The sequence below is a fragment of the Protopterus annectens genome, chromosome 1.part0 (genome assembly GCF_019279795.1).
Source record: "Protopterus annectens isolate FY-2018-M chromosome 1.part0, PAN1.0, whole genome shotgun sequence".
Taxonomy (NCBI): domain Eukaryota; kingdom Metazoa; phylum Chordata; order Ceratodontiformes; family Protopteridae; genus Protopterus; species Protopterus annectens.
In genome coordinates this window covers 556,248,830-556,265,112 of record NC_056725.1, presented here as the reverse complement: position 1 = coordinate 556,265,112, position 16,283 = coordinate 556,248,830, and the positions used below count along the sequence as shown (strand labels likewise).

General features: G+C 38.5%; 1 protein-coding gene across 1 annotated transcript in view; it reads left to right on the top strand.

The window, feature by feature from the left end:
* LOC122792272 (spermatogenesis-associated protein 7-like) overlaps positions 1-16,283 on the top strand; it is a 1,125,638-nt gene that overhangs the window by 48,811 nt on the left and 1,060,544 nt on the right. The window contains exon 2 of the mRNA XM_044060071.1: positions 12,686-12,807. Coding sequence (XP_043916006.1) covers positions 12,686-12,807 — 122 coding nt within the window. The remainder of the gene's footprint in view (positions 1-12,685; positions 12,808-16,283) is intronic.

Genomic DNA, 16,283 nt, shown 5'->3' with positions numbered 1-16,283 from the left:
AGAGCATTATTGGTAAGGCTGGAGAGTTTTTAGTCTTTGTGAGCTGCTAGTAACGGCCAAGTCAGTTCCAATGCTCAAAGCTGGACCCCCACAGGTCAAGGATAAATGAAAATGGACAACACAGATGGAAGTTTATGGTGAGTACATAACTTCTTTTTAATGGAATATCCCTAAATCCCTACATTCTTTTGCCTTTGAAGCTACATAAGGATGCCAAAAGACCACCTGGCAAATAAATTGTAGCTGTCTGCTCAGGATACTTTGAGAAATGCATGGGGTTGTGAATAGCTATTTAATGCAGGACATGCATGGGGTTGTGAATGGTTATTTAATGCAGGACATGGATCAAGTTATCTACTGTCATTAGAGATGGTATACAGCTTTTACATGGTTAGTCTGCATATATCTATAAAACATAGTTGTGCTATAGAGGCTCTTGACTATGTCTTTGTAATGGCTTACTTTATGCATTATCCACATTACAAATTTTAATTTGTCTCAGTTTTGTTTTTTGTTTTTTTTTTTGTCTGTGATGAGACACTTTATCAAAAAGAAGTGTGGGCACTTCTATAGGTGTCCCATCCACCCCTTCCTATGTCAGTCTATTAATGGTCTTTTCAAAGTCTAAAGTTTATACTGTCACAGTTTTACTTTTATTTAAATATTCATTTTATTGATGACCTTTTATTAATCTTCCAGGGTAATATATATATGTTTAATGGTTTTATGCATGATCTATACAACAGCAGCTCTGGTTTGAGATTTATTTTTGAGATTTCTTAAAAATAATTTCACTCCTTGGATTTTACTTTAAATCATTGTGCTGCTGCAATTTTCCTTTAAGGATCTAGTTCCCATCTTAACCACCATAAATCTCATGAACAAAGGTTTATTTTTATCACTTATTTTGCTGTAATTATACTCACAGGTAAAGTGGACTATATGAAGCTAAAATATGGAGTTTTTACTTTAGTTACTTCAGTAGGTCTATAGTTATTAAGTTTAGAAAATGTGTTTGCATGTACTGTATGCCCAATTACTTCCTGATTCTGTGTTATCTGTTGGCACTTTCTGATGATGTCATAAGGGGCAAACAATGTGTAGTTCAGTTCCTTGAGGGACTAAATTTGAAGAAGTTTCAGCATGCCAGAAACCGGTACTGAGATTCTACAAAATACTATGTTATAGAAACTTATTCCCTATTCTGAGCATAGCCCAAACTTACATTAGGACTTAGCAGGGCAGCTGAGTTGGGATGATATTCTCTGGAGCGGCAGCTGCACCAAATAGGTCAGGCATGGTAATGACAGCAGGGAGCTAGGTCTGGCATACAGGTTGAACTGCATGGCCATGAGGCTGCCCATAGCAGGATGTCCACCTGTAAGTTGACATACCTATTATATCTGCATTCTCTCTGTCCAAAATAAGGAATGGGCTTGCAAGCCCACCAGGGAATTAAATTAATTTTTGAAAACAGAACACTGTAAGCCATCCCCAAAGGACTTTGGGGATCTCTTGCACTACACTGTACCATCTATACATGTGGTCCCAAGACAAACTCCCCCTGACTCCCAAAGCCTTCAATACACCTACACCTGCATATGGAATTTGGTACTGCTGACAGTCTGCCTTGCCAAAGGCTACTGCCTACAGTAACTAGTCCTATATACAGGTAGAAATTCTGCCTTGCTGAGCCTGTTCGGTGTAATGAAATTGTTTCAATCCAGGACAAATGTAGTCAATGTGTAACACATGCAGATATAGTTTAGTGTAGGCAGTTATTAAGATGATTCACATACCCCTAGATGTCTTCATAACAGTGATCATCCAGTGGCAGACAACTATTTATTGCAGTGTTACAGCTAAGATATTCCACAGTATGCCAGGAATTAGGTGCTTTACTAGGAATCTTATCCTATTCCATTTCTTTTTTGCTACTTTTTCTTTGAATATAAATGCATTTAGTTATTTATTGAGGTATTCCTTGATTACCTGAATGACTGATTGATTGTGTTGCAGACTAGAGAAGACATACCTTTCCACTGCAAACTGTTTTTCCTCCATTGCACAATCAAAATGCAGAATTACATGACTCAGAATCATTCAGAAATTGGTAATTGCTCAGCACAGAACTACAAACACAAGTTCATTAAACTTAATTAATATAGTCCCAATGCAGAAACTAAAGTAAAACCTATATATTTGGAATTAGAAAGCCTACTTTACATTATAAGAACATAATTACTGCAAAAGGAAATTATAAGAAATAATATCTTTGCACATAGTTTTAAAGTCTGTGTTACCATATAGTAAACTGATTAGGGTCTGGTGGACCTGTAATAACTGAAGTGATTTTAATTTTTACAGGGGTGGTACTACAAGAAATTCAGATGATATAAATTTTGTGGTTCAGTTTTAATTTTACAGCCAGCAGTTATTTTTTTTAATTCTGGTCCCTATTATAAGAAGGTTTTATATATATATATATATATATATATATGTGTGTGTGTATGTGTAAATAAAATGTCCTTACTTCCTGCCAATACTAAGGCTTCCTTTATAAGAGTGAAATTATGTCTTATTATTTCTAACTGCCTGACACAGTCATTTATATGTTCCCCAATCATAGCATTCAGTTTTAGCTCAGTTTTTCCAACATAGAATGCTTGTCATGATAGACATAAGTTTCAAGATATGTTGAAAAAACTGAGAGAAAACTGACTACAAGGATTGGGAAACATGAGAGTCATTAAAAGGAAAAGAAAGTGAAGACTAATGCACATGGTAAATATGCACTGATATGTATTAATGCTAACATATTTTATTATTTGAATTGCTATAAATATTAGAAGGGGTGACTGGGATTCAAAAGTGGAGTATATAGAATTGGTGTTGTCACTGAGGTTGACTGCTGTGTAAATTCCTGTCATTGGTTCATAGGTACATACTAGGCTAGCTGTCCTTGCGGGCCATTTTAAGCCTAGCCAAATTACCCTTTAGTGCTTTAAATAACCTATCCCATTTGGATAGAAATTGGACTTACCCATTCCAAGGCTGATAATCATATATTACCCCTAATAAAAATAAATGTGGTCATACCATAGATAATTTGAGGAGACCCATGCATGGGAAGAATAATTTAGAACTTGCCTCTCTCCATTAGTAATACAAAAGGCAGTTTTGGGGTAAATTTTCTGTTTCCCATTCATAGATCCAAGTTGAACTTGATATGGACAGGGGCGAACTTTGTTTTATGTTGGTAAGGAGTTTGTTCCACAGCAGCAGTATCCCCTGCAAGATATACCTGTCCTTTCAAACTGTTCTGTTCTTGTTGCAGAAGATGTTTAGACCCCCAGACTGAGTATTTCTGATGCCACTTGACTTGCTGATGTGCATTAAATCCATCAGTAATTGTTCAGAGGATGCCTTGCATGTCAGATACAGGTTACATCTTAGCACTCTGTAGGTTACCGAGTATAATGACAGGGCTTGAATCAGTCCCTCTAGGGCATCTTCTTTAGGCATTGTATCCTTTTAGTAAGCTATCAGTGTAGTGTTCTAGTTGTTGCATGTGTCTGGACAGATACATGCCAAAGGGGGCATTATATTCAATAACTGTACTAATGAGGGCTGAGTAAAGGAGGACAGTGACATCCCTAGATCTAGACATAATCCCTTTGTTTATAAGCTGTGCAATATAGAAGGACTTTCTTACAACAAAAGACACATGTTGGTCAAAAGTTAGGTCACTGTCCACATAAGTTTCCAAGTCCTGAACAACTGGGTGTACTGTTAGGGCCGTATTGTCAATGTGGTAGTTCTCTGGAGTAGATGGCTTACCAAACGACACAGTAATACATTTTTTGGCATTTAGTTTCAGTCTACGATTTTGGCACCAGTCATTTATTTGGGACAAAGCTTCCTGCAGAATGGCTAAGTACTTTGAGGATTCACTGTCTGCTCCTGTCTTGCAGTCATCTGAAAACTTAGTCAGCTAGAAGCCTTTGGTATTGAATTTTACTTCAGAAAAGTAGATGCCAAACAGGAGAGATGCCAGCACAAAAGACTGGGGCACTCCACTGGTGACTGGTCACTTTGTGGGGGTAACTTCCCCTATTTTGATTGAGTTGTCAAACTAGTGGGTAAAATTAGGGATTTATTCCTAATTTATTTAATTTTTCTGCAATGCCTAAATGGGAATTGTGTTAAAAGCTTTCACCAGGTTGAAGTATGCATTGTGTACCATTTTTGCCTTCATCCATTCCTTTAGTGACTTTAAAAAAAATACACCAGGTTGCGTAAGTGTGGCTTGCCCTTGATGAAGCCAAACTGAGATGGGTCCAATGTTCAAAGGTTCCCATTGTCCTGATTGATGAATTCCATGATAAGTATGGGTTGGGAGGATGGCCTAATGGTTAAGGTGTTTGCCTTACAAACACAAGCTGCGGGGTTTGAGTCTCACAAGGGATAATTGGCTAGGCTTAAAATGGCTCGCAAGGGCAGTTAGCTTAGTACTAACCTATGAACCACTATGCCTTTGCATAAATGGCTGATCAGACTTATGGGTCTGTAATTGCCTGGGTCTGTGGAAGGTCCTCCCTTATGCAGGGGAATGACTGTAGCTGTTCTTCTTTCACTTGGTACAACACCTGTATGGAGGCTGGGTTTAAACTGTGTTGTTAGCGGTGTAGATAAAGCATGCTTCATGCTATTTAAAATGCATCCATGGATATTGTCAGGACTCATTGATGCAGTATTTTTAGTTTTAGATAGCACTTTTAGGACTTGGTCGTGTGTGGTAGTTGGAGAAGAGTCAGTTTCAGTTATATTTTGAGGCACAGATGAAAGGGAGAGAGGGGTAAAGTTAGAGCTAAATCTATTGGCTAGTAGGTTCATGTATTTCAGCCTCAGTGTAGGTAACATCTTTCAAAATAGCTCTAAGTATCACTATGTTGTACTTTTGAGATTTCAAACAGAACTTAAAAATGCCTTGTAACTGTCTTTGGCTTGGGTAGCTATTTTAGCCTCAAATTTGACTTTGATGGATTTTATTAAGCTCCTAGGTTGTTTGTTTATTTCAGTGACAAGGGCTCAAACATTCTGGGAAATACAATTCTTACTTTTGTTCACAGTCTTTTCCTTTTATTTTATAAAGCTTGTTGATATTATGGTTCTATCATGTGAGTCTGTTTCTGGGGTTTGCCCCGCACTTGTTTCTGTGGGGTACAGCTGCATCTATGCAGCTGTTTACATGCTTACATAATGTGGTGGTGTACATTTCTGTGTATTCAGTGGAGTTAACTAGATTTGGTGAGGATTTGAAGCTTGTCAATTTATCACTTAGTACTAAGTAGTTTGTCTTAAAGAAATTTCTAAAGGTACCTTTAATGGATGGTGTGACGTCCCCACTCCGAGCCAGTAATCAAGGAGCCTGATTCCTCACCATTGGCACTGGAGCGGGATATTAACTTGGAACAAAAATGGATATACCCAGTATTTTGAGTTGCAGCTCTCTGCATCAAGCACAGTTTCCCTTAACAGCACACAGGGAATGTATTCAGTCTGGGGTCTGGGTTTCTCTGTCTTTCTCCCTCCAGGTCCCCTGTAAGACTCACCACTAACATAGTTATAGATTTGAGACCTCAGCTGAGTGTCCAAGCCAAGTCCTCCAGCACCTTTTCCGTGAAACCAGTGCTTTGTGTTCTTGCTCCACACACAGTTTGAGATTTGATTTTCACACAGATTTGCTAGCTATACCCCTTTCTGCCCAGACTATAAGGTAGTTACACTGCCACCAGACAACCCAAAGTCAGCTACTCTAACGCTCTTACAAGGTACCCAATTATACTGAGTGAAATTAATATTAATACAAATGGTGGTGTTTGCCCGATGTGGTAAGGCTTTCAGGAGTGGCCAGAGCTGTCACCAAATATATATAAGTACTCTCAGAGATTAAAATATTCTCTAAAAGACCAGCTACAGTCAAAAGCTTAAATATATTTAATAATAAATAATAAAATAACATGAAATACTAAATATGAATGTACAATAAACACCAGAGTTTTACTCACAGGAAATGTTAAAAATAACACAGGTGGACAGGTTCATACAGTTACAGAAAAACAATACTTAACTAATCTCACCATATTTTCCTGACTGATCTAAAGAATTATTATTCAATGGTTTCTTACTAGAGCAAGGCAAGATGAAGGGGGTCCTTCCTTGTTAGGTTCCAAGAACAGAGTGCTCTGAGACTTCAGTCTCACCTAATATTAAACTTTATGTTTAGTGATGGATTACAGAATGACATCACATACATCTGGTCATCTGACTTCTGATTCCCATGCTTTCCCCCTTGGCTAGAACCTGTTATGATTTAGCACATACGTGTCAGTAATACACACACACACACACACACACACACACACACACACACATGCACATGCAGCTTTGCTAAGATCTGCTGCAATACCTGGAAGTCATAAAACAATTTCAAACCTCCACCGTTCCAGAGTAGCAATTAGTTCACCCCTAGTGACAATGCAGGAAACTTCCTAGTACAGACTTTTTGGTATCTGGCTGCAGTGAGAACTGTAAGATACAATCTTTATGAACTAAGCCAGGTAATTTAATTTCAAACTATTTTCAATGTTTGAGATCAGTCTCTTTTCTTCCAGTATCCTCTGTTAATACATATACATTTAAACAGTTATAATAATGCATGTATATTTCTTTTTCTGTCCAGCATGGCACACTTGGTACATTTTTAACACAGGCAGCTTTACAAATACATTTTTCAACACAAGCATCTGCACAAATCAGTTTGATATAGAAATGACATATAATTATTTACAAAATTCCATCTAGCTGTGCTGGCATATATTACACATCCACTGTCCTACTTCTCCTTGTATAGCTGACACACAGCATCACAGATAGTATCTCTGGTTTCAGTTTTATTTCAAAGGGTCCACTTTATGGACAGACCTAACAAATGATGAAGATACAGAAGGAATGGTACAAGATACTCCCATATTAGTAAGGACAAGATCTAAGATGTCATTCCCCCTAATTAGGTACTCTGACTAATTGTTCTGGGGCATTTGTATTAACAAACTCCAGGAATCTCTGTTCTTGTGCACTAGTGGTGGTGTAGATCTCCCAGTCTATTGTTGGATAGTTTAGATTACCTGTGAAAATTGTATTGTCTTTAATATTGAGTGCTTCTAGTTCCTATAGATGGGTGTTGTGGCTTTCTTTTGTCATAGAGGGAGTTCTATAGCTAGCTAATATATAGTATGGGACATTTCTGATGACTATTTGGACATAAAGACATCCATTTTTTAAGTCGTGATAAAGCCACTAAAGTCAGTCTGTAGTAAAGCTTTGTGGTGAAAGCATGGCGAGTCTTTCCTGGATGGAGATTGAGACACCTTCTCCTTTTTTTTCCATCCTGTTTAGTATGTGAAATAAATGTGTGAAGATGTTATAGCCCTGCACATCCGGAGTGCTCTCCACTATTTCAAACCATGACTCAGTCATTGCACAGATGTCAATGTCTTCTTGGGTAAGAAGTGCTTGTAGAGAGTAGAGTTTCTTGTTCAGGCTCCGAGCATTGATCACTAACACCTTCACATTTTCCCTTTGTTTGTTTCAATATGTTGGTAGGTTTATCAGGTTGGCACTGCCAAAGACAGGCACTATGGGGGTGGGCAGTGTCTTTGCCAGTAATCAAAATCCTAGAGAGAACAGATGCAGGCCTTCCCTGGTGAAGCAGCATGGTCTGCCAATCATGTCATCTCAAGCTGAAAATATTGGGCCCCTTTGAATGACACTAAAAACTAAACCAATTATTAAAGTCAATTATTTTTTGCTCATACCGCAGCATCATCCTTGGCGAAGGTAGAATGCTGTTCAGCACTAGGCTCATACCTGCCTTGGACACATAGTCCAAGAGTTCCAGCATGTCTCTCTTCATATAGTTCTGGGAGGTTCACCTCAAGTCATTGACAGCAACATGAACTATGGCAGATTCATACTGGTACTTGTTGTTCAAGGACTTGAGTGCATGCATGATCTGATGGATCCTGACACCAGTCAAGCAATTAACCATCACTCTTTCCTTGCTCAGCCTAGTAAGAGGCAAATATGTATGTCTTACAATGGAGTCACCTAAAGCAAGAATGTTTGGTTGGGTCGATGGCTGCCTTACAGGCACAGCATCTGTGACTTTGGTACTCCTTGTGTTGTTTGAGGAAGTAGGCTTAATATTCTGAGTGTGCTTTGTGCCTGTGTTGTATTTTGGAGATCTTTGAGGTTTAAGCAAGTTAATTTTTAAAAGCTCAGCATATGATGGATTATCTGAATTGTGTTGGCCTTGTGGGGAGGTGTGATGTATGGTGTACTGCAGATGATTTTGGAGTCTGAGTTTAATGTGTGTGAGATTTTTGCCTCCAAGGATATTATATATATGTACATCTCTCACACACTGCTTTATGCTGTTTGAATAATAGATGATCATCAGACAGCATTAGACTGTTCTTAAACGGTGTCAAGATACTCATCTCAGTCAGGCTAGCTAGAAATATTGTGGGGAAGTGCTGGCCCATGATGCTGACAGGAATGACTCTGAGTTTTTTTATCATAACTAGTTTATTAGTTCTTGCTGGTGGCAGAAGAATGTTTCCAGGCTAGTTGTTTTGTATTGAAATTTAAATTAGCAAGTCCACCCAGACATTATTCTAAAACCGAACTCCAACCAGTTATAGTTACCCCTGTCCTCAGAGTCATTCCTATCAGCATCATGGGCCAGCACTTCCCCACAGGAAGGGGTCCTAAGATAAAGCTTTGGGGAACTTCCATTTTGATGGGGAGAAAAGGAGATGGAGCAGAGAGCCATTTAACAGATTGTTGTTTGTCTTAGAGGTAGCTGTTGAGCCAGGAGATAGTTGAAGGAGAGAGACTGAGTTGGGAGAGTTTGGAGAGGAGAAAGGGGTGAGAAACAGTGTCAAAGGCTTTAGAAAGATCTAAAAAAGAGGCAGGATACTAGTTTGTTATTGTTTCTTGCTTGGGAGATGATATTTGTAAAGGATAGAAGTGCAGTAGTGATGCTGTGTTGGGAGTGGAATCCATGTTGAATAGGGAACATCACGTTCAATTGAGTGAGGTAAGAAGTGATTTGTTTATGTACACATTGCTCAAGAATTTTGGAGAGAGGAGAGAGTATGGTGATGGGTCGATAGTTGGAGAGCTCGACAGAATTACCACCTTTGTGGATGGGTATGGTGTGAAATTATTTCTAGAGGGTGAGAACAGTGGATTCAATGATTGAGTGGTTAATGAGAATGGAGACTGGATATGCTATGGATTTAGCAGCAGCCTTTAGGTAGAGAGATGGCAGGCTGTTTCCAGAAGGGAAGCAGGGTTTAAGTTTAAGAAAAAGTTTTTTGATGTAGCTGTTTGGGATGGGATTTACATACACACACATATATTGTTATTTGTCACTCTATATATCACACTGACTAACAGATACACAGTGGTTTGACTTAGAGTATACAGCACCAGTCACAATAAAAATGCAAACTGTGTACATACCAGTGTTAAAGTCACTGTCAATGAATGTGATCTGTTTATGTGCTCTTGGATTATTGCATTCATTGTAACTTACACAGCTTTTTTATGGTAAATTGGAAAGTATATATTACTTGTTACTTATATGTATAACTTGTTCTGACAAGAAAGAGCTCATCTTGTTTTTACTTAATAAACTGTGGGTTAAACAAGCAACACCAGCTTGAATACTGTTTTCTTGCTTTTTAGTAAGAATGCAAGGTGATCTTTAACATGATTCTTACATTAATATTTATGACAACAGTTTATATGAATAAGTCATATGCTGTTTTCGTTAACTAATTTTCCCTATGTTTTGGTATTGCTATATATATATATATATATATATATATATATATATATATATAGGGGTTCATAGGTAGGTACTAGGCTATCGGCCCAAGGGCCTATGTAAGCCTAGCCAGCAAGGTACCATAGCTTACGCCACCCAAGAAAGTTATTTTCCTGTGCCACTGTCCAGCAGACACAGAAGTGATCCCCAGGGTGTATTTCCTAATTCCCATCCACTAATCAAGATTTTTCTTGAAGAGTGCTAATGAAGAACTTTGCTTGACATAGATGGGTAGCTTGTTCCAGAGTACAGGAAGTCTCTGGGACAGGAATCTATCCCTCCAGCATGTACTGTTTATTGTGGTGACAAGGTTTAGGTCCCTAGAATGTGTAGTTTGGAGGGATTGGGATTTCTTTAGGTGTAGCATGTCCAACAGCTCTGGGTTTGACATAGCTTTATATGTTAGGCAGAGATCACCTCGGAGTATGCGATATGCTACTGAGTAAAGCTGGAGTTTTTTGAGGCGGTCAGTGTAGGGCATTTGTTTGAGGCCAGTAATCCTCTTTGTGAGGTACTTCTGTGGCCTTTCCAGCTGCTGCAGATGTCTTGTGAGGTACATTCCAAAAGGGGCGTTGTACTCAATAATGGGTCTAATGAGTGACGAGTAGAGGGGAACAATGACCTCTTTTTTCGTGGATGAGAACCCTTTTATGATGAGGTGTGCCACGTAGAAGGACTTCCTGACTACTGTGGCGATGTGACTATCAAAGGAGAGACTACTGTCCACCTGGGTCCAAAGGTCTCTTATCACATATTCGGTGTTAAGTAGATTGCTGCCTATGTGGTAGTTCATGGGTACAGAGTTTTTACCAAAGGGGATGACACTGCACTTTTTGGCATTGAGCTTGAGGCCATGGCTATATATAAACATTTTAATTTTCTCTTCAAAATATTCCGATATGGTTTTAATATTTTAATTTTTAGAAAATGTCCAAAAAAACACACACACAATACTGGAGAATGAAAGCAGAAATAAAACCAGATGAAAGCGCTTACTTTATGTTGAAATCTTGGTATTAAAAGAGAATTTCGCACTTTGGCTTATTTCTCCAGTTTTGTTATTTCAATTTGTAGAAAATACTTGATATTTGTGACATGTGAATGTGTTTTTGATCATATGATTTGTCTCATGGTCTTAAACTCTGATATACATTTCATGTATTAACGTTTGCACTTTGTTCTGATGAAGTCCAGTTAATGGAAGAAAGTGTTTTAACATTACATGAACTTTTCTCAGGGAAGCATTGTGTCAGTTGTTTGTTATTATATTTTTATTTAGCAATTTCTCATAAATGTCTAATCAATCAGATGATAACTGTACGGCTTTAAAACACTGCATTCATATGATAGTTCTATCAGAGAAATACAGTTCAAGATGTTGAATTTGCAGCTTCATGTTCACGTAGGGATTTCAAGGAAGCTTTTATATATATTTGTGACAGTAGTGGTGTCATTTCAAGCCAAAAATGAAAGAAATGCTGCTGCAAACATTTGAAAATTCTAATGGAACATGGAATGAAATTAGTATTTTTGAAATAATGTTGGTCTTCAGTTTGTAAAAACATATTTTTTTAATTCAGCTGAAAGAGAAAAAAAAAAGCGATAACATTTGATGGACTTTTACACTGAACAAATGATAATTCAGAGTTGAATTGCTATTGCTGTAAGACCATTACAGACTGCCAATAATACAGATTCTGCTCTCAGTAAAATGTAATTCCAACATTGCTTAGTGAGTTAGTGTAGGTATACTAATCAAAAATAAACTATTGCAAGATAAAGAAGTAAAACATGTTACACACGAGATAGTGTCACCATGAAGCTTTACTACAGACTGACTTTAGTGGCTTTATGACATGACTCAGAAAATGCAGCAGGTTTAGCCACCCTTAAAGATGCATGCTCTTATTTCACATATTGTCATATATGTATCACTTATAATAAAGTAACCAATTGTGCTTCTGATTCTTTAAGGGACTCCAACCACTGCCCTGTTCTTTACCAAACTTAAATGGATTTTCCTACCAAATCATTTAATCTGTCAAACAACTCTTACTTTCTTCTCTTGTCATATCACCCTCTCCCACTGGTACAAACCTGCACTCAACCATAGCCTTATCAGAATACTTCATGTTCCAAGTATCCCATTTTATCAGTAGATGTTCTACTTCCCTATGCATTTCATGCAGTTCTTCCTGCACATGCATAAAAGTCAGTGACTTTACATTAAGTTTATAAAGGGCATAACATTTCAGTCCAACTGAATACTCTGACCTAAATGAGCTTCATCTGTCTCTCATCTCTCATTTAACCCACTCATGTAACTTGCAGGTAACTTGTGTCTTAAGTCACTGTAAAAAAGCACAAAATATGTATAAGGTTGTGGATGGTACCATTCTGCAGTGACTAAATACCTCTCACTGATGTAATGTAATGCACTGAACATCTTCTAAGCTGCAGTTTATTTGATTGTGCTTTACTTCTGTTAAAGTTAGCAATGTGCTGTCCTTTTTCTTTTTCAAGAACATTGTTAAATCTACTGTATATCTTTGATCCATCATAATTGAGGTTCTGGCTCCATGGATCTGCCCCCTGGAAAAGGGCCCTCAGTTCAGTGGAATCAACCTAGTTTACAAATATTAGATAAATAAATGAATCAGATACACATAAGAGTAACATAAAACAGCTGATTGCAGTTGGATCATTGGCTATGTTTTTTTCTAGATAAGGATCAGCAGAAAAGAGAGAAACTTTATGGGGAAGTAAGAAAATACCGTACAGACATTCAGCATCTCTTAACTATTACTCAAATGTATGCTACTCAAGTTTCTCAAGATGGCCACAAGGTACGTTGTATTGCAACTTGGCATTAGGCCATGATCTATAATAGAGATACATTTTATCCATAAATATTTCCTTTGATCGTCCCTTTCAGAAATACAAAAAGGGTAGTAGTGTTTTATACTGTCAGGCAGTATCTTTGATTTGAATACTAACCAACTGTATAAAGAAGCAAAGTATTTGTAGTTTTCTGCAAGGTTGTTGGCAGTTTGTTGCTGATCTATAAAGTTTAGAAACGTATTGATGATATTAGTGAAAAGATAATATGCACACATCAGATGAAGTGTGATCTTGATGTTAGTTGTAACCTTGAACAGACAGCAGCCCAGTTTCAAATTGGTAGCATATTGCAATGCTATCACTGTGCATACTAAGAACTGTTGTGGAAGTGCTTTAGGATCAACTAATTTCCTTAATCTGAGTTTCTACAGTATTTAATATTGCATATCAAACTGCATGACATATATATCTTTCTATAATCTACATCCATTACAGTTCTACACATCTGTGGACAAGGCGCAGTGGTACAGTGGTAGCATTGTTACCTCACAGCAAGAGGTTCTCCTGTTCAATTCTCGGCTGGGTGCCTTCTGTGTGGAGTCTGCATGTCCTCCCCGTGGCCGAGTAGCCTCTGAAAGACATGTGTGAATGGGCATGCCCTCGCTGAAGGTTGGGCATCGGGCTGGCAACTCAGCACCATAAAAATCTACTGCCAATCATTAGCAGACCGGAGTTCCACTGTGGTGACCCCTAACCAAGAAAAGCCGAAAAAGACAAACAACAAACCTCTGTGGACACAGTGTAAGCATCACCATTTTAGACAAAACACAGAGTACAGGCCTGTATGTAAGAATAAAACATTCTTCTAACAAAAAGTTTGTAATGAGAGTTATAGTAGTAAGTAGCTGTAAGTTGTTGCATAAAAGAAGACATTCATGGGCTGACATGTTATTATTACAAAAGAAGAAAGCGACAATAACAGCGAGAAAACAAAGTCAATTTAATGCTGCACAATGGTGTTTGTATTGCTTCTTTGATATGTGATGCCAGGTTACATCATGTTATTTTGGCTTGTATCTCAAATGGAAGTATCATAACTATTATATGCATTGATGTAAATGTTTTAAGATTTCAGTGAAAAGATTAAAAACTAGTGCAATTGTGCATCCAAGCATCACACAGAAAGCTGAAGGAGTTGATTGGGTGGAGGTAAGAATGAGCAGTGATTGCTGATTTGCCCATTTTGGGGAGGAAGGTAGGTCTATATCCTACAATGCACCTACATAGGAGTATAGATATGCTCCCTTGGGCCACTTTAATAATCCATGCTAACCCAGAGCCTGAACCTAACCTTAACCATGCACCTTACAAGAGAAAAAAAACTTTCTGTAGCACTACCACTGCACAAGACAGCTGAGACACTCACCATGCACGCACGCACACATAGACATATACACATACAACCCTAAATCTACCAACTGAACTAACCCTAACCCAAACTTCAACCCTAAGCCACAAACACTTGCACATACACTAAATCTATCCCCATAAATAACCCTTACCCTAACCCTAATCCACAAACATTCACATATATACTAAAGCTATCTTCTTACCTAATCCTATTTTTAACCTTAAAACACACATGCACACACACACACACACACACACACACACACACACACACACACACACACACATATGCATATACACTACATATTTCCTCTTACTTAACCACTACTCGAAGTCTAACCAACACACACTTACATGACATATGCATGTCTACTTACCTTTGTCAACTAATGAAAGACTCAACTAAACTGGCTGCTGCTAATTTGTGGGTCACAGAGATTAACATGTCCTACACTTTGGTGACCAAAGCAGGATTCAACAAAATGTAATGCAGCCATCTCTCTCTCTTTTTATGTATGTGTGTATGTATATGTGTATATTGTGTCTTTCGGCTTATCCCGGTTAGGGGTCACCACAGCGGAACTCCGGTCCGCTAATGTTTGGCAGTGGATTTTTATGTGCTGAGTTAACAGCCCTGACGCACAACCTTCAACGAAGGCATGCTCATTCACGCATGCCTCCACACAGAAGACGCTCTAGCTGAGAATCGAATGGGACGCCTTGCTGTGAGGCGACAATGCTACCACAGCACCACTACTGCGAGACGTGTATGTATATGTGTGTGTATATATATATATATATATATATATATATATATATATATATATATATATATATATATATGTATGTGTATATACAAGAGTGGAGGAAGATGCACACAGGTGGATTATATCTTATGTAGAAGGGCCTGTCTGAAGGAGATTGGAGGCTGTAAAGTGGTGGCAGAGGAAAGTGTAGTTAGGCAGCATAGGATAGTAGTTTATAGGATGACAGTGGTGATCAAGAAGAGGAGGAGGAGTGTGAGGGCAGCACCAAGGATCAAATGGTGGAAATTGAAAAAGGGTAATTGTGAGGTGGAGTTCAGGGAAGAATTAAGACAGGCACTGGGTGGCAGTGAGGAGTTACGGAATAGCTGGGTAACTACAGCAGGGCTAGTAAGGGAGATGGCTAGAAAGGTGCTTGGTGTGACATCTGGAAAGATGAAGAAGGACAAGGAGACCTGGCGGTGGAATGAGGAAGTACAGGAGAGTATACAGCGAAAGAGGTTGGCGAAGAAGATTGTCAGAGAGATGAAGAAAGTAGACAAGAGTATAAGGAGATGAGGTGCATGGCAAAGAGAGAGGTGGCAAAAGCTAAGGATAAGGCATATGAAGAGTTGTATGAAAGGTTGGACACTAAGGAGGGAGAAAAGGACCTGTACTGATTGGCTAGACAGAGAGACCGAGCTAGTAAAGATGTGCAGCAGGTAAGGGTGATAAAGGATAATGAGAGAAACATACTCACAAGCGAGGAGAGTGTGTTGAGCAGATGGAAAGAGTACTTTGATGGGTTAATGAATGAAGAGAATGAGAGGGAGAGAAGGTTGGATGATGTGCGGATAGTGAATCATGAAGTACAATGGATTAGTAAGGAGGAAGTAAGGATAGCTATGAAGAGAATGAAGAATGGAAAGTGAGAGGATGCCCGAGGAATGGAGAAAAAGTGTTTTGGTACCAATAATTATGAATAAGGGTGATGTGCAGAACTGTAGTAACTACAGAGGGATTAAATTGATCAGTCACAGCATGAAATTATGGGAAAGAGTAGTGGAAGCTAGATTAAGAAGGGAGGTGATGATTAGTGATCAGCAGTATGGTTTCTTGCCAGGAAAGAGCACTACAGATGTGATGTTTGCTCTGAGACTGTTGATGGAGAAGAACAGAGAAGGTCAGAAGGAGTTGCATTGTGTCTTTGTGGACTTGGAGAAAGCATATGACAGGGTGCATAGAGAGGAGTTGTGGTATTGTATGAGGAAGGTAGGAGTGTCAGAGAAGTATGTAAGAGTGGTACAGGATATGTACGAGAGTAGTGT